Source organism: Entelurus aequoreus, linkage group LG03 (assembly GCF_033978785.1).
Source record: "Entelurus aequoreus isolate RoL-2023_Sb linkage group LG03, RoL_Eaeq_v1.1, whole genome shotgun sequence".
NCBI lineage: Eukaryota > Metazoa > Chordata > Actinopteri > Syngnathiformes > Syngnathidae > Entelurus > Entelurus aequoreus.
Window position 1 is genome coordinate 45,542,514 of NC_084733.1, and position 25,214 is coordinate 45,567,727.

The following is a 25,214-nucleotide window of genomic DNA, read 5'->3' on the forward strand; positions in this document are numbered from 1 at the left end:
TCCTCGCTCAAATTAATTGGGTAATCGTCGCTTTCTCTGTCCGAATCGCTCTCGCTGCTGGTAGCCATGATTGTAAACAATGTACAGATGAGAGGAGCTCTTCAACCTGTGACGTCACACTACTTACGGTACAGGCAAGGCTTTTTTATCAGCGACCAAAAGTTGCAAACTTTATCGTCGATGTTCTCTACTAAATCATTTCAGCAGAAATATGGCAATATCCCGAAATGATCAAGTATGACACATAGAATGGACCTGCTATCCCCGTTTAAATAAGAAAATTTCATTTCAGTAGGCCTTTAAAGATAAACCCATTAACAGGAAGCCTTATTGCATGATCTAAATGGTGTTAGCCTACACAAAAACATAATACATACAACTTGCAATCTGTATCATTGGTTTGATAAGTGCCAATAAAAGACATTGAAGACTTGCATGATGCTGCAATATTGTCAGCATGCTCTTAGACAGCATGGCTAGATTTAATACCACAATATAGAATTAAAAAAAAAATGTTCAGACTTTGTGGCACACATGAAAATGCTCGCAGTTCTTTGGCAAGGGGTTCAAGGGTTGCACCAAAAATAAGATGGCACTGATTTGTGACAAAGCAAATAATGCAATTAACCTACAACCGAGCCATTGATTCTGTGTGAATGGCGTTTCGAGCAAAGACAACTAAAAAAACCTACATCAAATATGGCGAACAGCGGACAGCGTTGGAATGCATGTGCTTTAAAAAATGAATACCTAAGATAGTCATTAAGCAGACAGCGGTTGACCCAGTTGTGTGTGGCAACACGGATCCACTGTTGAATTGTAAAAATAGCAACAGTCTGCGTTGCAGACAGACCAAAGGGTGCAAAAGGGGTCAGGTACAACAAAAGAAGACATGCTCTTAAAAATGCAACAGAGGCAAATACAGAGAATGAAGCAGACAAGAGGTCAACTTCAGAATTAGTCACCTCCTCATCCACATATACATATGACCCAGTGTGGTAAAACATTTACAGGCGATGCACTAAGTATATATTTATATCTATATATTGAATTTAGACTATGTATACAAGAGAGAAAAGGCAGCCCTTTTTGCAAGAAAATAGTCTAAGTCCTCATTTTGTGACGCACATATTGTGTTGCAGAACCGAGCATCCGTTCTGCATGCAGACACCAAACAAAAAACAATCCTACATGCACATATCCCTTTGAGCATACACACAGACATACACATATCTACAAACACATTGTCACAAGCAAACTACGGTGTTCTCCAGAAGTTGAACACATGGTCCTTGTTGCAGCAAGGAACATTGGAAAAAAGTATTACAAGACACGGAAGAAAAAAAACTGGTCAGAGTAACAAAAATATTTAAATAAAAGTGACAGGTTTCTTCCCCAATCCTCTGGGAAATGGCTCCAAGTCCTCATTGTGTTCCAGCAGCTAGAGCAGAAGTCTCTTTTGTGGCCGGCAAATGATCATCAGGTCTTTTTTGTCGGCACAAGACTGCAACTCTTCATCTCTGTAGCCACATCCCCCTGGCCTATATTCCCCATGGCTAGCTAACTAGCCTATCACATCCATCCATCCATCCTTCCATTCAGCAGGTCCAACGCCAATCATGCTGGTGTTTGGCAATCCTCTGCACCAGGAAGATGAATGTGGGATAGGAAGAGGATCCAACGGGGGCGGGGAGGGAAGATTCGTTGTGTCTAATAAGGTGTCTCATTAAGTGCTAGCTGGCTGGGCCATGGGTCAAAGGGAAGTCAGACCAAAGTTACAGCGACAGTAGATCATTCCGCTGGAGTCCAACCAGCGGTCTGAAATGGGATCGTAGCGCTGGACAGTGTTCAAGTAAGAGGATCCTGAGTGACCTCCCACCACGTACAGGTAATTGTCCACAATAGCTGAGCCAACACCTGCAAGGCAATACAATCATCAGGTACAATGTAATATATATTTTTGATAAAGGCTAATTGTCATATCTTAGTGTAGATTACAATTTGGTCAAATAATGTTACGGTCAATGCAGAACTTTGGGTTACATTTTGCTGACAACTAACACATCTTACAGCCTTGGAGTTGGTGGTGACACCACTAAATCTTTACACTTCAAATAAGACCATATCCACAATCACAAACATTGATATTTTCTTGTAGTATATGTTGTAGGGATGTAACGATTGATCTATATTGCAATAGATCAATTTATATTCCTAAATTTCAACTATATTCATCTTGCCTTCCAGAAAATAGGTATTGATCCAAGATCGTTTAAGGGAATTGATCGATTTTATCGATAACAAAAAAAAGGAGAACAGTGGATTTAGGAACAGCAGACTTTATATGAAGTTTAGCACTTTCAATGGTAAGGACATTAAACAATAAGTCCATTTCCCCGTCTTTGGCGTCATCAAAACAAAAATGGTGGATACCTATGGTGGTCTAAAAAGGTCATAACAAATGAAAACGCTACAAGACAATATCATAAATTACAATACAAAAACTTTCAGTTACAGCACGATTGCAAAAGTCACAATTAAGACAAACGACAACACAATAACAAAGCCGCAACACAACTTCAAGCCACAATTGACACAACGCAATTGACAGCGCAGAAAATTACGCACGGCAATGCATAGACTTCCAGAACACAACATGAAGCGACAACAACTGGCAGCCAAAGAGAAATAATTTAATCAGAAACAAATCCTGTAAGTACAAAATATGGATCAAGAAGGCTATGGAAATTAGGAAGCGAGGTGCCAACACAGTCGACAGGGACAAGGGGGGATATATACTTCCGCACACCAGGGACGCTATCATTCATCGAAGACGCCAGGGTGGAGAACAAATACTGTATGGCCAGGTCGGGTAACTTTATTTAGCAGGTAAATCTACTCATAAAATGTTAGTCACTCTGGTTTTATTTAAAAATTACTTAAATGTTGAAAATGTGAGCAGAAAAGGTTTCCTTTTAGTTAATTCAACCTAAGGTGTCGGTTGCACTTTATTAAAATAAGATGTGATGCATTAGCCATTATTTGTTGTTTACTTACTTGTTTGTGTGCATAATTCATTAATACAAAATTCCTTTACAAAACATAAAATCCTTATAGGAAACTTTACCTTCAGTGTCCAGTATCCAGTATTTATTTCACAGTCACACTGCTTGATTTTTTTTTTTTGCTTAAAATGTTACTGAATGGATTACAACTCACTGAATCGTTTTAAACGTATAGATCGTCCCTGAAACATATCGGCAACCACAAATATCAAATCTGACCGTTGTAAAAACGAATCTTTACACACTTGTTCATTACCAAACTATGTTTACAATTAATATTTCATGTAAAATTATATTAAATGTTTATTATTCATATGGCTTGATGCCCAATTTTGATCAGATTGGTACAATTATCTAATGATAAAAGACAAAAAAAAAGACCCAGAAAGGTCTCATATGATTGAGTATGAATTTATATTACTAATTATTGTGTTTACAGTAGAAGAATCCATCCATCCATGTTCTACCGCTTGTCCCGTTCGGGGTGGCGGGGGGTGCTGGAGCCTATCTCAGCTGCATTCAGGTGGAAGGCGGGGTACACCCTGGACAAGTCGCCACCTCATCGCAGGGCCAACACAGATAGACAGACAACATTCACACAATAGGGCCAATTTAGTGTTGCCAACCAACCTATCCCCAGGTGCATGTTTTTGGAGGTGGGAGGAAGCCGAAGTACCCGGAGGGAACCCACGCAGTCACGGGGAGAACATGCAAACTCCACACAGAACGATCCTGAGCGCAGGTTGAACCCTGGACCTTCGTATTGTGAGGCAGACGCACTAACCCCTCTACCACCGTGGTACCCCAGTACAAGAATAAAATCTACCAAAACATTAAACAAAATTAAAACTGGCAAAACTAGTAGGAAAAACATAGGAATTAATTTTCCTTAGAATACAGATCGATCACTCTGTTTTAGGAGCGCAGAGATTGTAAATTTAATGAGAATATTTTAATTGCTTTGTTGCTCAGACAGTAATGTGTTTGTCTAAGTTTAGATTGGGGTACGTCGTTTGTAACTGGGAAATACTTTAAAGTCTCTTGCTTTCATGTTAGCATTTAAAGGGATCCTATTGATAAACTGCCAAGATACCTGTGGCGGTGGGCGCGTGGTCACCATGACATCATCAAGTAATTTGCAATGATATGATTTTCTTTATAAAGAACAACCTCCGACTGGCAGAGTCGGAGGTTGAGGGGATCATCGCTGGCTGTACAATCTCAGTCATCTTCTTTGCACTCGCCATGAACATGCTGGTGAAATCTGCGGAAGTTCAGTGTAAAAGGGCCCTCTCCAGGTCTGGAGTCCGACAGTCACCCATCCGAGCCTTCATGGACGACCTGACAGTGACCACTACATCTGTCCCAGGCTGCAGGTGGACCCTGAATGGCCTTCAGGAGGTGATTTCCTTGGCTCGCATGAGATTCAAGCCGGCTAAGTCGAGGTCCCTTGTGCTATAGAAAGGGAAGGTTACTGGCAAGTTCTGCTTCTCACTTGGCACCACCAAAATACCATCACTCACCGAGGAACCTGTGAAGAGCTTGGGAAAGGTGTTCAATTGCAGCCTGAGAGACGCAGCCTCCACAAAAGCAACCAACCAAGACCTGGAGACCTGGCTGGCCGTAGTGGACAAGTCTGGCCTTCCTGGCAAGTTCAAGGTCTGGATTTACCAGCACGGGATTCTTCCTAGGATCCTCTGGCCCCTCATGGTGTACGAAGTCCCCATTTCAACGGTGGAAGACTTTGAGATGAGGGTCAGTAGGTTCCTGCGCAGGTGGCTGGGACTGCAGCGAAGCCTGAGCAGCATTGCTCTAAAAGGGCAGAATAACAAGCTGAAGCTCCCCATCAGCAGCCTGAGCGAGGAGTTCATGGTGACATGGTCCAGGGAGCTCCTACAATATCGGGAGTCCAATGACACAAAGGTTGCCCAGGCTGGGATTGAAGTCAGGACGGGGCAGAAGCGGAGAGCTGTGGATGACGCAGAGTCAAGGCTACGGCAAAGGGTGTTGGTGAGAACAGTGGCGCAGGGGAGAGCTCGCTTATGTAGCAGAAGAACACCTCGCTAATGATAAGGTGCAGGGGAAAAGGAAGAGATCATTGATCCTCGAGGAGGTGCGAGCAGGAGTTCAGGAAAGGCGAGCCTGCCAGATGGCGGGAATGCGGCAAAAGGGCGCCTGGACGAGATGGGAAGAAGCACCAGAGTGCAAGGCAACATGGACCGAGCTCTGGAAAGCCGAACCCCATCGGATAAAGTTCTTGATCCAAGCGGTCTACGACGTGCTGCCAAGTCCATCCAACCTCTTCACCTGGGGGAAGGTGGAGACACTGCCAGAGGAGAGGAACCTTGGAGCAAATCCTAAACTGTTGTCCAAAAGCCCTGGCTGAAGGGCGGTACCGCTGGCGACATGACCAGGTCGTGAAAACCATAGCTGATTCCATCTGCAGGGCAATCAGTCACAGTAAGAGCCTCCGCCGAGTGAAGAGCACCGCTTTCATCAGAGCTGGGGAGAAGTCAACAACGGCTGCCCAGAACACCTCTTCTGGCCTGTTGGCAACAGCACGCGACTGGGAGCTGTCAGTTGATCTGGGCAAGCAGTTGAATTTCCCTGACGTGGTTGCCAAAACAACACTAAGGCCAGATATTGTGCTTACCTCAGTGGCCTCCAAGCAGGTAATCCTTTTGGAGCTCACAGTGCCTTGGTAGGACTGATTGGAGGAGGCCAATGAGAGGAAGAGCGCAAAGTACTCTCAGCTTGTGGAGGAGTGTTGGAGCAATGGGTGGCGAGCGATATGCAAACCCATTGAAGTGGGATGTCAAGGGTTTGTGGGCAAATCCCTCTGCATGGCCTACAAAATGCTTGGCATCACAGGGGCCAGCCAGCAAAGGGACATAAAGTTAGCCACTGATGCAGCAGAAATGGCATCAAGGTGGCTGTGGATCAGGAGGGGAGAGGCGTGGCATGTAGGGCAGAGCGCTACCTGGACACAGGCTGGGGCCTGATCAACCTTGGCTGGGTCGCCTAGGGGAGGGGGTCTGATTGTTGAAAGACCCGAAACCCCCTTTGATCCTAGGTTACATCACTGAGGATGTGTCCAGTTGCACCATTGGTGTATTTAAAAAGTTAATATTTTTAGATGTCATTATTTGTTATTCTCCAGTGTGGACGCCTCAAGGTGGCGTTTTTCCTCGAATCTCCAGTGCCATCTTGCAATGGTTTTTTTCATTGTTGCCAATAGAGCTTTGTGTGTATGTGTGTGTTTTTGCGTTTGTAATGTGTTTCCTTCTCTTCTTTCTCTTGTATAAAGCACTTTGTGTTTGCCACTTACCTGTGTATGAAAAATGTGTGGTATTAAAATCTAATCGAACCAATTGATTTAATGATGTTGATGACGCAAACATTTTTTAAATAATTTTTTTATTTTTAATGAAGATTTGACTGTAGTTTGTGTACAGAAACAATCAAAATGTTGATATGACAAACTGTACGTGCAGATTTGTGCTAACCAAATATGGCATCACTACTACAGTAAAGCGACATGCACATATCCCTTTGAGCATACACACAGACACACACACATCTACAAACACATTGTCACAAGCAAACTACGGTGTTCTCCAGAAGTTGAACACATGGTCCTTGTTGCAGCAAGGAACATTAGAAAACAGTATTACAAGACATGGAAGGAAAAAAAAATGGTCAGAGTAACAAAAATATTTAAATAAAAGTGACAGGTTTCTTCCCCAATCCTCTGGGAAATGGCTCCAAGTCCTCATTGTGTTCCAGCAGCTAGAGCAGAAGTCTCTTTTGTGGCCGGCAAATGATCATCAGGTCTTTTTTGTCGGCACAAGAGTGCAACTCTTCATCTCTGTAGCCACATCCCCCTGGCCTATATTCCCCGTGGCTAACTAACTAGCCCATCACATCCATCCGTCCATCCATTCAGCAGGTCCAACGCCAATCATGCTGGTGTTTGGCAATCCTCTGCACCAGGAGGATGAATGTGGGACAGGAAGAGGATCCAACGGGGGCGGGGGGGGAAGAGTCGTTGTGTCTAATAAGGTGTCTCATTAAGTGCTAGCTGGCTGGGCCATGGGTCAAAGGGAAGTCAGACCAAAGTTACAGCGACAGTAGATCATTCCACTCGAGTCCAACCAGCGGTCTGAAATGGGATCGTAGCGCTGGACAGTGTTCAAGTAAAAGGATCCTGAGTGACCTCCCACCACGTACAGGTAATTGTCCACAATAGCTGAGCCAACACCTGCAAGGCAATACAATCATCAGGTACAATATAATATATTTTTTTGATAAAGGCTAATTGTCATATCTTAGTGTAGATTACAATTTGGTCAAATAATGTTACGGTCAATGCAGAACTTTGGGTTACATTTTGCTGACAACTAACATCTTACAGCCTTGGAGTTGGTGGTGACACCACTAAATCTTTACACTTCAAATAAGACCATATCCACAATCACAAACATTGATATTTTCTTGTAGTATATGTTGTAACAATTCATCTATATTGCAATAGATCAATTTATATATTCCTAAATTTCAACTATATCCACCTTGCCTTCCGGAAATAGGTATTGATCCAAGATCGTTTAAGGGAATTGATCGATTTTATCGATGACAAAAAAAAGGAAAACAGTGGTTTTAGGAACAGCATACTTTATATGAAGTTTAGCACTTTCAATGGTAAGGACATTAAACAATAAGTCCATTTCCCCGTCTGTGGCTTCATCAAAACAAATGGAGGATACCTATGGTGGTCTAAAAAGGTCATAACAAATGAAAACGCTACAAGACAATATCATAAATTACAATACAAAAACTTTCAGTTACAGCACGATTGCAAAAGTCACAATTAAGACAAACAACAACACAATAACAAAGCCGCAACACAACTTCAAGCCGCAATTGACACAACGGAATTGACAGCACAGCAAGTTACGCACGGCAATGCATAGACTTCCAGAACACAACATGAAGCGACAACAACTGGCAGCCAAAGAGAAATCATTTAATCAGAAACAAATCCTGTAAGTACAAAATATGGATCAAGAAGGCTATGGAAATTAGGAAGCGAGGTGCCAACACAGTCGACAGGGACAAGGGGGGATATATACTTCCGCACACCAGGGACGCTATCATTCATCGAAGACGCCAGGGTGGAGAACAAATACTGTATGGCCAGGTCGGGTAACTTTATTTAGCAGGTAAATCTACTCATAAAATGTTAGTCACTCTGGTTCTATTTAAAAATTACTTAAATGTTGAAAATGTGAGCAGAAAAGGTTTCCTTTTTGTTAATTCAACCTAAGGTGTCGGTTGCACTTTATTAAAATAAGATGTGATGCATTAGCCATTATTTGTTGTTTACTTGTTTGTATGCATAATTCATTAATACAAAATTCCTTTACAAAAAATTAAATCATTATAGGAAACTTCACCTTCAGTGTCCAGTATCCAGTATTTATTTCACAGTCACACTGCTTGAAATTTTTTTTTTTTGCTTAAAATGTTACTGAATGGATTACAACTCACTGAATCGTTTTAAACGTATAGATCGTCCCTGAAACGTATCGGCAACCACAAATATCAAATCTGATCATTGTAAAAACTAATCTTTGCACACTTGTTCATTACCATATTATGTGTACAATTAATATCTCATGTAAAATTATATTAAATGCTTATGTGGCTTAATGCCCAAATTTGATCAGATTGCTACAATTATCTAATGATAAAAGACAAAAAAAGACCCAGAAAAGGTCTCATATGATTGAGTAATAATTTAAATTACTAATTGTATTTACAGTAGAAGAATACAATATACCAATACATTAAACAACAAAATTAAAACTGGCAAATCTAGTAGAAAAACATAGGAATTCATATTCCTTAGAATAGAGATCGATCACTCTGTTTTAGGAGCACCCAGCTTGTTAATTTAATGAGAATATTTTAATTTCTTTGTTGCTCAGACAGTAATGTGTTTGTCTAAGTTTAGATTGGGGTACGTCGTTTGTAACCAGGAAATACTTTAAAGTCTCTTGTTTTCATGTTAGCATTTAAAGGGATCCTATTGGTATCCCCTAAACTGCCAAGATACCTGTGGCGGTGGAGCGTGGTCACCATGACATCAAGTAATTTGCAATGATGTGATTTTCTTAATAAAGACAAAAAAATATATGTACATACATTTAAAACAAATCTGTTATGATGAATTAGTGTTAACACATATATATTTAACGTTTTTCCATATTTATAATTGTTGCTGCTTTTTGTACAACGTACTTTGTTGAGATTTCTTCTAGTGTTATCAGACTTTTAATGACTTTTTTTAATTTAAAAAAAAAGCTAGCAACAAATCTAGCATTTTCTTCTGGTGTTGTTATAAAATGTAGTCGTGTTTAGGAACCCTTAAAGGGAAACTTCGGTTTTTTTCAACCTGGGCCCTGTTTTCATAATTTTTTCTGTATATGTGAGTGCTGGATAAAACATTTTTTGAGGTCGCGCCAGTATTGAGCAGGGCAGGCAGCCTCCAGCCCAGCTAACGCTCGTACACAGGGCAACTGGCTCTCGTCAAAATTCGGCCTATAAACATGCATTTTTTTCACACTGACAGGCTCAGATAGTTACAATGAGTGTCCGACAACATACTAGAAAGGAGAAATTAACGTATGTCTCTACCTTTAGCTGGAGATCGCTGTTTGTTGTGAGCTGTGTCCAAATCTCACCACGCTACAAATCTCGTTCCGAAATCTCGCGATAACTCGCGACAAAACACCGGTGGAAAAACAGTTACCTGACTGAGGTGAAGAGAGATGACTGAAGTCTTCGGTAATCCAACAGAAAATCACTTCAGTCATCTCTCTTCACCTCAGTCAGGTAACTGTTTTTCCACCGGTGTTTTGTCGCGAGTTATCGCGAGATTTCGGAACGAGATTTGTAGCGTGGTGAGATTTGGACACAGCTCACAACAAACAGCGATCTCCAGCTAAAGGTAGAGACATACGTTAATTTCTCCTTTCTAGTATGTTGTCGGACACTCATTGTAACTATCTGAGCCTGTCAGTGTGAAAAAAATGCATGTTTATAGGCCGAATTTTGACGAGAGCCAGTTGCCCTGTGTACGAGCGTTAGCTGGGCTGGAGGCTGCCTGCCCTGCTCAATACTGGCGCGACCTCAAAAAATGTTTTATCCAGCACTCACATATACAGAAAAAATTATGAAAACAGGGCCCAGGTTGAAAAAAACCGAAGTTTCCCTTTAACTTCTGTCCCTCAATGTCGCTGACAAAAGAGGCTAGCGGCAGCCAGCATGACGTCACACTTGACACACTAACTGGTCGTTTGTCTCACACACACACACACACACACAAACAAACAAACAAACAAACAACCTGGGCATGACGTTAAAGTGCATCCGGCAGTGGAAGCTCCTCTAAGGGGTCTTGGGGCACTAAGAGGTTAACCCCTTTACTACTGTTACCCCGGGTGGCCCTTGGCAAAGGCCTAGTACCTGACTGCCCCCTAGCCAGGGATACGGTGAAGACCTCAACGGCGGAGCAGGCAGATTTAAGAACTATCACAACGGCTGCGATGGCGGAAGAAGGCTGCAGCAGAAAAGGGTCCCCAGTCGTCTTGGACTCCATGCCACTGGACCCTGACCCGATTCTGTCAAGGATCGTGTGGTGACTGTGTGTGCACCAGTCTCCCCACGTTAAACTAAGTCACGCACAGGCATCCATAAAAGGGATACACTGCTACCAGGAGGATCATCATACTCGTTTCAGGTGACAGCCGATGATGATGTACACACACACACACAATATAATATAATAGAATATAAAATAACAAAAAATTTGCTTTTTGGCCACAATACCCAGCAATATGTTCGGAGGAGAAAAGGTGAGGCCTTTAATCCCAGGAACGCCATGCTTACCATCAAGCATGGTGGTGGTAGTTTTATGCACTGGGCCTGTTTTGCTGCCAATGGAACTGGTGCTTTACAGAGAGTAAATGGGACAATGAAAAAGGAGGATTACCTCCAAATTCTTCAGGACAACCTAAAATCATCAGCCCGGAGGTTGGGTCTTGAGCACAGTTGGGTGTTCCAACAGGACAATGACCCCAAACTAGAGATGCGCGGTTTGCGGACACAAAGACCACCCACAACCGGCGCATTCTGAAGAGAGAGAGAGCGGCTTGGATATAGTCTGTATAACAAAAATCTATGCAACATTTTCACCAAAGCACCACCATTATGTAATGTACACCACAAGGAAGTGTTTTAAATGTAGAAAAAATCCTAATATGACCCTTTTAAGCTAGCTAATGCAAGACCTAGCTAAAGCTTGTTTCTCCAGTAAATGAGCAAAGTCACCAGTTTGTGAAATACTCAGTGTGGTTATCAATCACAATTTTACAACAATTTAAATGAAAAAATGGTAATTCTTACTGTCTGAGGTTTTATTGCGGTTTATTATAATACAGTTTAATGTTACATCCCTCGGGGGCCCGTTCACTTCAAAACAGATGACTAAGAGCCAAGGATAATTTGCAACCGACCTATCACTACGGTCTGTTCACCACTGCATAAACGTGCATTAAACATATTATTCACGTTGGGTTAGGTTTATATCTATGAAATAGATATTCAGGAATTCAGGAAAGTCCACTGAAATCATCAAAAGCTCTTTCTTTAGGGAAAAAAGCCTATGTGTGTACAGTATGTGGATGACAAGCCAAAAGGAAGATAGACAAGGCTAAAGAGGGAAGTGACAGCATGTTAGGAACATCAAGTTAGGCTAAGTGAGTCATTTGCCTCACCTTTAACAAATTAAAGAACATTTTAACAACAAATGCATGATGCGTAGTTAAACAATAAGTAAAACTAATAATAGAATTGTCTGGTAATGGTTTTTTGATGACAAATATTTAAAAACAAAAAAAAGGTCATGAATTCATGAACAAATGAAGAAAGAGATAAATCTCACGGTTACTTGACTAAAAGGGTTTTCTCTGAGTTGAAATTTATATGATTCTACTTCCTGTAATTCCAAATCAACATCTGGTGCAGTTGAGCCTATTCAATTCAAATTCTAATTCTTCAAATTGAATTCCAAAAATTGCACAAGCCTCATAAATAAATGTGTGGTTCTGTTATTTTTAGAGGGAGAAAAAAGTAAAAGCACATTATTTCCTTGTACTGTGTGACGCTTACTCACCAGTGCGTGGATCATTCATTGGTCTACAGGCTGTCCACTGGTTCTGATGGGGATCATACCGCTCGATGCTGGACAGGTGAGAGACTCCATTGTGTCCTCCCACCACAAATATGAAACCAAGCATGACGCCAACGCCAAAGTTGATCCTCTTGTCTGCCATGGGGGCTACCATTTCCCAGGCATCCTTGCTCGAGTCGTACCGCTCCACACTGTGTAAAGATGACGCACAGTAGTTTATACTTACTTACTCCTAATCCACAAGTGTAAGTGCATTTCTTTGATCCCTTAAATGTATCATATGAATATAGAGCGGGTAATTAAGAGAATAAAGCAAATACAGTTAGACATTCAAAAGCTACAAAGTTTAACTTACAATTGTGACATATAGACATGTATTTGTTAAATCTGTTCTCACTACTGGTAACTGCTAATGATGGGTCGTACGATACCGAAGCATAGATGCCTTATGAAACACAAGATGTGATAGTGTTTCTTGAAGCCTCGATGTGTGTCAATTTAAGAAAAATATGTGATTGATACAGCTATGTTATTTGACTGTGAAGCGCCACACTGTTTATTAGGGAAGACTTTGTTCTGCCTGCAAGTGACACCTCATAGCCCACTAAAAGACAAAGTCGGAGGACTGCCACGCCACGCTTGACATCGATTTTCGTCACCACCATCGAACTAAGTAAACAAACATTTCAGGATGATTTTAATCTTTTAGACCAAATAGTTTTTTTTTCCTGCTTGCTCATTGACTGGAATTACGGTTTGGATATCTTTCTTGCGCAGCTATTTGTTAAAAAAAAAAAAAAATATATATATATATATATATATACATTTGCTAACAATTTATTCAATTCATACGTAAAATGTAGTGACTTTTTAATCCAATAGATAGCAGATGACCATTATGAAACAGCGACACAAACAGTATCAGAGCAGTGAATGTACCCCACTTTCACTGAGAAGTTATTTACCCTTCAAAAGTAACACCATTGCTAAAATATGCCAGCCGTTAGTAGCGGTCTTATAGTTTTGGTTTGAAAAAAACAATTATACATTGGTACCCGCTGTAAACTCCACAATTACATTTGTGGGTTTTTACTGCTTTTACATTTGTAATGTATCTTGATAATTTTTTTATTTTTATTATTGCACTAATGAATAGCTACTAAGCTACAATGGACTGTACACCTCTCTGGCATTATTGTTTGGCCTTGGCAGAGGGATGTGCTCTCATAAATGGTCTTGTTTAACCTGTACAGCAGTGACATATTTTGACCTTGACAAGTAATTCATTTTTATAATAATATTAGTATCAAATACTTAGCACCTTCTCAATTATTTATTTTAACAAAATCAAAAAACATTTGTGGTCTTATCTTTTATTTGTATCAGAAGTAAATGCGGCTATCCTTCTCTATAAAAACGTACTATTGTATGATCACTTTTTGCAAAATTTCAGTTTGGGTAGGTTTTTGAGCTTCTTCCATAATGGCAGCCATTCATGCAGTGGTCCTTAATGTGTTTTTCTTGAATCTGACTTAAATTTTTTATTATTTTTATAGTGACAGGCACCTGCTAGCTCACGTTCACCCCCACTTCATGGTGACTCACACACATTGTGGTAAGTCAGAGTACTACAGCGCCTTTGAGTGTGTTTTTTCTGTATTTAAAGGACTACTGAAACCCACTACTACCGACCACACAGTCTGATAGTTTATATATCAATGATGAAATCTTAACATTGCAACACATGCCAATACGGCCGGGTTAGATTAGTAAAGTGCAATTTTAAATTTCACGCGAAATATTCTGCTGAAAACGTCTCGGTATGATGACGTTTGCGCGTGACGTCACGGATTGCGCGGACATATTGGGACACCATTGTGGCCAGCTATTAAGTCGTCTGTTTTCATCGCAAAATTCCACAGTATTCTGGACATCTGTGTTGGTGAATCTTTTGCAATTTGTTTAATGAACAATGAAGACAGCAAAGAAGAAAGCTGTAGGTGGGATCGGTGTATTAGCGGCTGTCTGCAGCAACACAAAGACGTAGCGGCTACGTCGTAGCCGGTGTTTCATTGTTTACATTCCCGAACGATGACAGTCAAGCTTTACCATTGGCCTGTGGAGAACTGGGAGAACAGAGACTCTTACCAGGAGGACTTTGAGTTGGATAGCAGATGCGCTACCTTGAGTACGCAGCTGCGGCTTCCAAACATTTGATCGCTTGCCCGTACGTGCGTGCCGCTATGTGCATGTCACGTACGTAACTTTGGGAAAATATATGTGCTGTATGAACGGTACTTTGGGCTGTGGGATTGAATGTGTTGTGCGGGTGTTTGAGTTGTATTGGCGGGTTATATGGACGGGAGGGAGGGGGTGTTTGTTATGCGGATTAATTTGTGGCATATTAAATATAAGCCTGGTTGTGTTGTGGCTAATAGAGTATATATATATATATATATATATATATATATATATATATATATATATATATATATATATATATATACATATACACATGTCTTGTGTTTATTTACGGTTTTAGTCATTCCCAGCTGAATATCAGGTCCCACCCGCCTCTCACAGTATCTTCCATATCTGAATCGCTTCCACTGCCCTCTAATCCTTCACTCTCACTTTCCTCATCTACGAATCTTTCATCCTCACTCAAATTAATGGGGTAATCGTCGCTTTCTCGGTCCGAATCGCTCTCGCTGCTTGTGGCCATGATTGTAAACAATGTGCAGATGTGAGGAGGTCCACAACCTGTGATGTCACGCTACTTCCGATACAGGCAAGGCTTTTTTATCAGCGACCAAAAGTTGCGAACTTTATCGTCGATGTTCTCTACTAAATCCTTTCAGCAAAAATATGGCAATATCGCGAAATGATCAAGTATGACACATAGAATGGATCTGCTATCCCCGTTTAAATAAGAAAATTTAATTTCAGTAGGCCTTTAAATAAACCGATTAGCAAAAATCATCATCATCATTACATTCAATACATTAAGGCTGCCGATTGAGTGCAAACTAGAAAGTGGTGGTGTATAAATGTTTATATTGGACACATGCTGAAAAATAGCACAGCCAGTAAGCTACGTCCTCAGCTTCAGTTTAGCGGGCAGAAAAGCCAGCAAACCAGTCAGCCTTGAGATTTTTTTTATTAAAAAAAAACAAAAAAAAACTGTCAGATTCTGATCGAACCAAAAATACATTAATAGCACAGTTTAATGAGCACATTTGTATTTTATGTTTATTATTCTTTTTTTCTCTTTTCATAATGACAAGAGGCTCTGCTTCACGTGCCTCATGACCGCACATCCCTGCTGTATGGTAATAACATAAATGTAATGTTTTAAAATCAAACAAACACACCAAGCATTACAGCAGTAAACTGACGGCTTCCAAATGTGTATTTGGTCATGGTTACAAATGGAATAAGTTCCATAAAGACTCACAGGAACATCAGCAATCAGGGATTGTTTTGCTTGAAGCACATGCACAAAAGCCATAGGGAGAAAGGGGAAAAAGCGTCTCGAGAGAGTCTCTGTCCAAACAGAAACTCTCAAAGGTATTCGGGAGTCTAGGAAACGAGCAACAGAGACAGTGCACACTGGAGATCCACAGCAACAGCAGAAGTCTTAGAGGCTGCAGGCACTCAATGAAACTTCAGCTACCACCATACCACTTTTGACTTCACTTCTCTGCAACATTTGACACCCTTCACTTAATTGCAACTTCTATTAGATAAATAACTATTACTCGAAGAGAGATGACAGGGCAAAGGAGAGCAGTTTATTTACTTGCCGATGTCCACTTCTATTTCTTAAGTATCCTTTCAATCATGTTCCCCATAAAATTTACAGATAATCCTGTAAAATTATGAAAAAAAACTGCCTATTATTAGGGATGTACAATATTTTTTAAGCCGATACCAATACCTTTCTTCTTCCCAAGAATGACAAGGACCAGAGCGCAGGAGCACATTACACCAGTTTTAAAATCACTGCATTGGCTCCCCGTCTGCTTCAGGGTTAATTTTAAAAGTTATATTATTAGTTTTAAATGTCCTAATGGCCTTGCGCCTTTTTATCTATCTGACCTGCTTTTACCGTACCAACCCTCGCGGATCCGGAGGTCCTCTGCCACTGGCCTTTTAACTTTAAGCAAAAGGCAGCATTTAGCCACTATGGCCCCCAGCTGTGGAACAGCTTGCGTGAGCCTCAGGACTGCAGAAATGACTGAGAGAAAAACATTTTAAAAAGTCCAAAGACACACCTTTTTAATCAGGCTTTTTACTGATCATGCTGAACTCGGTTTTTTCTTATTTTATTTTCTATCTTATTTATTGCTATTATCACTAGTATTATTCTCTCAATGTTGTTTTCATTAATTTACTGTGTTATTTAAATTTTATTTTTTTAATATATATTTTATTATATGTTTCATACTATTTTTAGATGGCATTATTTTGTTATTTTCCAGTGTGGACGCCTCAAAAGGTGGTGTTTTTCCTCAAATCTTCAGTGCCATCATGCAATGTTTTTTTTCCATTGTTGCCAATAGAGCTTTGTGTGTATGTGTGTGTTTTTGCGTTTGTAATGCGTTTCCTTCTCTTCTTTCTCTTGTATAAAGCACTTTGTGTTTGCCACTTACCTGTGTATGAAAAATGTGTGGTATTAAAATGAAATTGAACTAATTGATTCAATGATTTTGATAACAAAAATATTTTACAATCTTTTTTTATTTCAAATGAAGATTTGACTGTAGTTTGTGTACAGAGTCAATCAAAAGGTGGATATGACAAACTGTACATGCAGATTTGTGCTGACCAAATATGACATCCCTACTACAGTAAAGCAAACATCACAGCAATAAATCAGTGAAGTTTATGTTCTGATTAGGGATATATATCGTTCAGATTTTAACCAATACTAGTAGCAAATTGGAACTTTAAAAAAAACCGGTGCAGGTGCTTAAATGGTGCCCAAATCAGTACTGAAAGGGGAACTGCACTTTTTTTTGGAATTTTGTCCATCGTTCACAATCATTATGAAAAACATGACTGATGTATTTTTTTAATGCAATCTATCATAAATAAAAGCCTGCCTACAGTGGAGCAAATGGGCGGTCCTCTTTTCTGCCCAAAAAGCTCCAACAATACTCAATTTACATGTTGTTACTTAAATATTAACCAAGTATTAGTGATATTGTTATTATAAGTGCCAACGCAGACAATCTATTTAACGGCGCCGTGATCACGAGCTTGTGTGCCTATGTTGACATGACTGACTGATCAGCTGCTTCCTCATTTTCTTGCTCGTCAAACTTTATTCTAGATCAAATCAAATCAACTTTATTTATAAAGCACATTTAAAATTTACCACAGGGGTAGCCAAAGTGCTGTACAATGGGCAGGTTAATAGATAACACAAGAGAAACGAGCAAGCACACCACAACACAAACAGAGCACGATATCAAAATAAATAAAACATAAAAACAGGTTCACAGCAGGTGCATTGTGGGACGCCATAGCAGGATGGAGATCACTCAGTGTTAAAAGCCATGGAATAAAAGTATGTTTTTAAGAACGATTTAAAAACAGGAAGAGAGGAGGCCTGTCTAACACTCAAAGGTAAGCCAATCCAGAGCTTGGGAGCAGCAGCGACGAAAGCTCTGTCACGAAAGTAATGGAAAAAATAGTTTATGAACAGGTCGATAGTTACCTTGCCACTAATAAACTCATGTACAAATTCCAATCCGGCTTCAGAACTAACCACTCCACTGACACATGCCTTCTCTATCTGACCGACCACATCAAACATGAGGTGGACGCGGGCAAATACTGCGGCATGGTCATGCTGGACCTTCAGAAGGCCTTTGACACCGTTAACCACGCTATACTGTTGGATAAGCTCAGAGCAATCGGATTTGATAAAACCTCATCGAGCTGGATGCAATCTTACTTGGAGGGGAGGAAACAGGTGGTTGAATTGAACGGCACCGTGTCCCCCTCCCTCTCAGTAAGCTGTGGAGTCCCCCAAGGCAGTATATTAGGGCCTTTACTGTTCCTAATATACATAAACGACATGTCATCAGCATGCGACTGTGAATTGTTTTTGTTTGCGGATGACTCGGCCCTGCTGGTATCCGGTAAGGACAAGTCACAGGTGGAGAAAATCCTCAGTGCTGAACTCTGTAGAATTTGCACCTGGCTCGCTGACAACAAGCTATCCATACACTTGGGTAAAACAGAATCCATCCTATTTGGGTCCCACATCAACCTTAAGAAAGTCAGTGACTTCACTATAAAAGTGGGTGACATTGTTATCACCAGGAAAGATGAGGTGACCTACCTAGGTTCCATTCTAGAGGCTAATCTTTCCTGTGATAAAATGGCAACCAAGGTAATCAAAAAGGTCAACCAACGAACGAGATTTCTGTCTAGAATCTCATCTCTGGTCAACAAAAGGACCATGAAGATTCTGACGGGAACTCTCGTTCAACCCTTTTTCGATTGCGCATGCACCTCCTGGTACCCTAGCACCTCCAAAACCCTCAAATCTAGACTCCAAACATCCCAGAACAAGCTAGTCAGATTACTTCTAGACCGCCACCCCAGATCACACCTCACTCCTACCCACTTCTCCAAAGGGGGCTGGCTCAGGGTGGAGGACAGAGTAAAACAACTTGCACTGAGCCTTGTCTATAAAATCAGCTACACCTCCCTGATACCGAAGTACATGTCAAACTACTTCCTTAACGTAAATGACCGCCATAACCACAACACCAGGGGGAGCTCCACTAACCACGTTAAACCCAGATTCCGATCTAACAAAGGTCTTAACTCATTCTCTTTCAATGCCACATCAAGGTGGAATGCACTCCCAACAGGTGTAAAAGAAAGGGCATCTCTATCCTCCTTCAAAACCACACTAAAAGAACACCTCCAGGCAACTTCAACCCTAAACTAACACCCTCCCTTCCTCATCATACCTCTTCGGATTGTAAATAATCAAATGTAATCAAATGTAGACACTTTTTCTTATAATTTCTGATCTCTCTCTGTGTGTCCACTACTTGCAGTACATATCCTATCAAGTCAGACCTACACTGTTCCAATGTCAATTTCTCTGATGATGCAATTGTTGATGACTGAAGTGTTGATACCAACCAAACTTAACCCCCCCCTCTATATCCCACACCCCGGATTGTAAATAATGTAAATAATTCAATGTATATACTCTGATGATTATCTTGTGTGATGACTGTATTATGAAAATAGTATATATCTGTATCATGAATCAATTTAAGTGGACCCCGACTTAAACAAGTTGAAAAACATATTCGGGTGTTACCATTTAGTAGGGGGGGTGGGGGTGGGGGCAGTAAGGCTGAAGGAGGTCGGAGAGATATGTTGGAGCGAGGTTGTTTAGACATTTAAAAACAAAAAGTAGAAGTTTAAAATGTATTCGGTAACGCACAGGGAGCCAGTGAAGGGACGCTAGTATAGGGGTAATGTGCTCACGCCTGCGGGTCTGTGTTAGCAGACGAGCAGCAGAGTTCTGCACGAGCTGCAGGCGGGCGAGGGAGGCCTGGCTAACGCCAACATACGGGGTATTGCAGTAGTCAAGACGAGTCGAGATAAAGGTGTGGATTAATTTCTCAAGATCATGTCCTGACAGAAACGGTTTCACTTTCGCTATTTGGCGAAGTTGATAAAAGCTTTTTTGTATGACGCTGCTGATTTGTTTTTCAAACTTAAAATCTGAGTCAAACTTTACCCCAGGTTTGTGAGACAGTCACTAAGATACGGGGACAGAGTGCAGAGGTCCACGTTGGGGGAGGGAGAGCGACTTGGAACGAACAACATAACTTCTGTTTTGTTTTCATTTAGGCTCAGGAAGTAAACTGAAAGCCAGGCTTTGATGTCTTGCAGGCAGTCAATAAGACGTTGGACCGTGGTATTTTGTGCCATGGCAAAGTAGATCTGGCAATCATTGGCATAAAAATGAAATGCAATACCGTACTTCCTGAAAACAGAACCAAGGGGGAGAAGGTAAAGCGCAAATAAAATTGGGCCAAGGATTGAGCCCTGGGGGACCCCATGTGGTAGAGGAGCTGTGGAAGACATAAAACTGTCTACTTTTCATAGATCATAAATAATGCCGCTCACCTGGATAGTATAAGGACGAAGTCGTATTCCGACAAGTGGGTACACTTTGACAGTCAATTTAGACCAAAGAATGGCGAGAACAACATGAAAAGATGCTTGGTTCCAACCCCCCTTTTATTTGTGAGGATTATAAGTCATTCTTCATCTAAATGGGAATATATGAACATCCTAGTGGTGAATATTTTCACATTGTCAGTTTATTGTGTATATAATTTTGAGGACAAATTAATTTATTATATCTTGGAATATGGCTGTAACATAAAAAAATGTGGAAAAGGTGAAGCACTGACTACCTACCTCCCGGATGCACTACGTATACTTGAGTTGTAATGTTTGATGATCAAAATTCCGGGTGTTCCTGAAAGCAACCTCACTCACAGTAAAGTCATGAGTGATGTGTAGTTTTTCGTCGTGGCTACTGGGTAAGCTAGCGCTACAGTGCCAACAGTGTACCAAGGGTTGCTGTTGGCATGTTAAAGTCGCAATAAAGTGAAAAACAAAAGCGTCAGACTCTGTTTGCTCCTGTCAGGAGGCTACATTACTTACAAGAATGTTTCTTGCACATTTTTACCGCCGAGCCCTGCATTCACTTAGGACCAATAGCTTCTTTTTCAGTGTGGATACCAGTGACTGTGAGGTCTGATGTGTCAAAGCTAAATGTTTTTCTTCCCCCTTTCCTCGCAAAGTAGGTGTTTTTTGTTTTTTTCCCCCCTTTCCTCACAAAGTCTTTGCGGGGCATTTGGTTTGGGTGGCACAAGGGATGTCTTACTCGGATGAGTAGTGAAGTTCCGCAAGACCAACGCCATGTTTGTACCATGAATTGATTAACGTGGACCCCGACTTAAACAAGTTGAAAAACTTATTGGGGTGTTACCATTTAGTGGTCAATTGTACGGAATATTTACTGTACTGTGCAATCTACTAATAAAAGTCTCAATCAATTTGTTTACACATTGAGGTACTATGATCTTAGAGGTTCTTTAGAACAGCCAACGAGGTAGGAGCACTTGATTTGTTCACCCAAACCCAGTGCTTCTCAAATATTTTCTGTTATGCCCCCCAAGGAAAAATACAATATTTCACCCCCCACCGTGACTATAAATAGTATAATTTGTCTATAAAATTGTTATAACTATGCCTCTGCATAACATTGTAAGCTTATTAACATTAAAGGAAACACACCAGTCTTTCGTCTCCCACCGCTACATACGCTTCATCATATTCTGATACGGCAAAAAAGAGCATGTTCCCCGAGGTCACATGTGCCCCCGTTGGCATCGCACTGCATCCCCGCCCCCCACTATTTGAGAAAGACTGCCCTAACCATCTACGAATAACCTCATTGTAGCGTTTTCTTGGGGGGCTCCAGGGATTATCGGTGTGACAACATAATTCCCAATAACTATTGTCCACCCCTACCTATTAATTTATTATATGGTAAATGGTCAAATGGGTTATACTTGTATAGCGCTTTTCTACCTTCAAGGTACTCAAAGCGCTTTGACACTATTTCCACATTCACCCATTCACACACTGATGGCGGGAGCTGCCATGCAAGGCCCTAACCACGACCCATCAGGAGCAAGGGTGATGTGTCTTGCTCAAGGACACAACAAACGTGACAAAGTTGGTAGAAGGTGGGGATTGAACCAGGAACCCTCAGATTGCTGGCACGGCCACTCTCAACCGCGCCACGCCGTCCCCGCTGACTTACTTTTTTCCTCCTAGGCGGGTATTTGAGGAGAGGCATTTATTGAGGCATATCACTACTTCATTAAATAAGGTATAGTCCTGATTAGACTGTTCTATTATTACTTCGATGACTGTAACTGCTTTTGTATTTTATACATCTTAGCGGTGTTGGTTTCTTAAATAGACAAGGAAAATGGACATACCTCAAAATTTAGACAACCGCAACAGTACCTGTTCATATGCGCTGGTCCATATCCTCCAATGGCATACACCATGCCGTCCAGCACAGCAGTGGCAAAGCAACTGCGAGATTTGGTCATGGGCGCCACAGGTTGCCACTCCTTCAACTTGGGGACATATTTTTCCCCAGACTGGAGGTAATATTGGCCATCGTAGCCTCCAAGTGCGTACAGCTCTCCGGCCAGGACCACTACCCCAAGTGTGCTGCGACACTCTGCCATATGCTCTACCGAAGACCAGGTGTTGCTTTCTGGGTCCCAGCTCTCCACTGTGCTTTCATGTCTCCTGTAGCTGATGCCCTGACGCATGTGTGTCGCGATGCCACCCACCACGTACATCTTATGGTCAAGCACTGCCACTCCAAACTCGTACCTGGGTACGCTGAGAGGGGCTAGTCCTATCCATGAGTCTTTTTGAGGGAAATACATTTCCATGCTGCCAGAGAGAAAATACAATACACATTGAGATTGAATTAAATACAATTGAGAAAATGCAGACATTATATTAAGAGTTATTACCTTTCTAAGGTGGCAAACAGTCCAGCCTTGCCTCCTACTGCCAGCAGCACCTTCGGGGCACACCTGGGTCGTGCAGACAGGACAGTCTGATACGACAACCGGTGCTCAGGCATAAAATGATATTTGAGGGCCTCGTTTAGCAGGTGCTTACATGCGTGGTCATCTCGTATGAGATGGTTGGCTTCATATAAACGAGTGAGAAATTTGACGCTGAGGAGTGGAAGGCGCACACAGTGCAGCAGCTGAGCTAAATGTTGTTGTCGTTCAGTTACATCATATTTAATCCACGACTCTAGGGCATAAAAAACGGTCTCCTCTGTCACCACTTTAAGGCAGTCATTGGACACAATTTCATCCAACTCAGCTCGTGTTAGTTCAAAAAATTCCTCGGTCTGACAAACTTCCTCAAAATTTTCACAGATGAACTTAGTTGCAGCCAGGCACAAATCATGACAGCCATATGTCTCTGCAAAGCGGGAAATGCCGATACAGTTCCCAGCATCCAGCTGACTTTTTAAGAAGGAGCAACATTCCTTTAGTACTAGCTTGACCTGCAGTAGGTTGGCTGCTGGCAGCAGAGATTCCACAGTTTCCTGGGAGATAAACACTGTGCCAGTGTAAGCATACTCAACAATGGCCTACATGGAGTAAAGAAAAAAAAAAAGTCATTAGTTAAAATTAGAACATAATTTGGTGAGCACATTTTTAACTGGCTCCAAGCCTACCTGCAAGGCAGTCTCGTCAATGCATTGGAATTCGACTTCAGCCGTTTCCTTTTCGGACAAGTTACCCGTGAACATGGCCTTGAAGTAAGGGCTGATGCTGGCCAGCACTACTTTGTGGGCATGGATCTTAGAGTCACCCACACGGAGCACAATGTCACATAGTTCGTGATCTTTCCGTAAGAGCTGAAGGCCTTGCAGCAGCTGTTCAGAATGAAGACCTTGCAGCAGCTGTTCAGAATGTGGCCGTGTGAGACGGGCAAACATATAGGCCTGGTCCTGTTGATCCATCTGACATGACAACAGAAGTACATAAATTAGAGCAATGTTGACATTTTGTACCATGAGTGTTATTGTTTAGCAGTAAGTCAATTGATTTTAAACATGATTTTATGTGAGAAGCCTGAAAATATTATCAAAATGTATACCATGATAAAAACACACCACATATTAGGAAAATATGCTTTGCTCCCAGATATTGATAGTTACATTGGTAAAATTACAGCAAAGCATTGGTGTTAGCTTCTATGCGAGCATGATCATTTAGTGCTAACGATGTTAATCAACCGTAATAATAGCAAAACGTCTAACGCTGCAGCGTGTCAGTGAAATTCTGCCACAATGAAAAGAGCTGCTTTTTAAAAAGGCGTTATTGGTACGATTGCATGGTAATAATCAAATAATCACAGCCATGCTAGCTGTACACCAGTAGATGCTACTGCGCTAGCAAGCACACAGGGTAAATTCAAACACCAACGATTTTAGCATTAAAAACGTTCCTGCCGACCGTGCGTTGGCACTTGCACTGACATTATGAATCGTCACAAATATTACATATCGATAAAAAAAACTAATTATATTGCGGTATTCGGCACACAGCAGAAAATAGCTGATACAAATAAACCCGGGTAGTAGCTGCATCATTGATTGATATACACAGTAACATGGCTGACTGACACCAAACATAACGTTTTGGTTAGTTGTCCGCTAATGACTTGCGTTGCGTTGCGACACAAGTAAAACCAACCTGGAACGTAATGTCCGCCTGGTTAGCTGCTGTGGTATTCGATTTTGCAGTGATGGAGTTCAGCAGCGACGACGAGTGGGAACCCCGGGTGGGAATCAGGAAAACAAGCAATTGCCAAGCTAGCTACAAAGCTACAGATGAGCTCTTTAAAAACGAGCGAGTAAACAGCGCACACACGCTTCCGCTACCTTCAAAATAAAAGCTGTTCATGTTTGCCATCAAAGCCTTCCTGTGTCTGACTTACGGCGACTTATTCCTTTAGTTTGTATGCAATATAACACTATTGAAATAAAACAATATGAAGAACACAACGATAACTGATCGAGACATTTGTAAAAATAAACACAGACGTAGACTACACCATATCGATCTAATCACGCAATTATAAGAATACTACAAAATACCTGTGAAGCGCCCATTGTGTATGTTATATTTCATATAATTGATAGTGTTTATACTTTTAAATGTCATTCACTTTCCAATGTATGTGCGCGTGCACCCGTGTGGCGCGTGCACGTT

General features: G+C 41.3%; 1 protein-coding gene across 2 annotated transcripts; it reads right to left on the minus strand.

Moving 5' to 3' along the window:
* On the minus strand, positions 1 to 24,870 carry LOC133646493 (kelch-like protein 28). 2 transcript variants are annotated; one of them, XM_062041912.1, is made up of 6 exons: positions 24,696 to 24,870; positions 23,672 to 23,959; positions 22,947 to 23,584; positions 22,420 to 22,863; positions 12,304 to 12,512; positions 1 to 1,917 (listed from the first exon to the last, which is right to left on the minus strand). In XM_062041912.1, exons 2-6 carry the CDS (start codon positions 23,957 to 23,959, stop codon positions 1,754 to 1,756), a joined length of 1,743 nt encoding a protein of 580 aa, XP_061897896.1. In that variant the 5' UTR covers positions 24,696 to 24,870; the 3' UTR covers positions 1 to 1,753. The 2 variants fall into 2 exon arrangements, with proteins under 2 accessions (XP_061897896.1, XP_061897895.1); XM_062041911.1 differs by lacking the exon at positions 1 to 1,917 and adding an exon at positions 6,477 to 7,326 and having other exon boundaries at positions 24,696 to 24,867.
* Between the last annotated feature and the right edge of the window lie 344 nt (positions 24,871 to 25,214).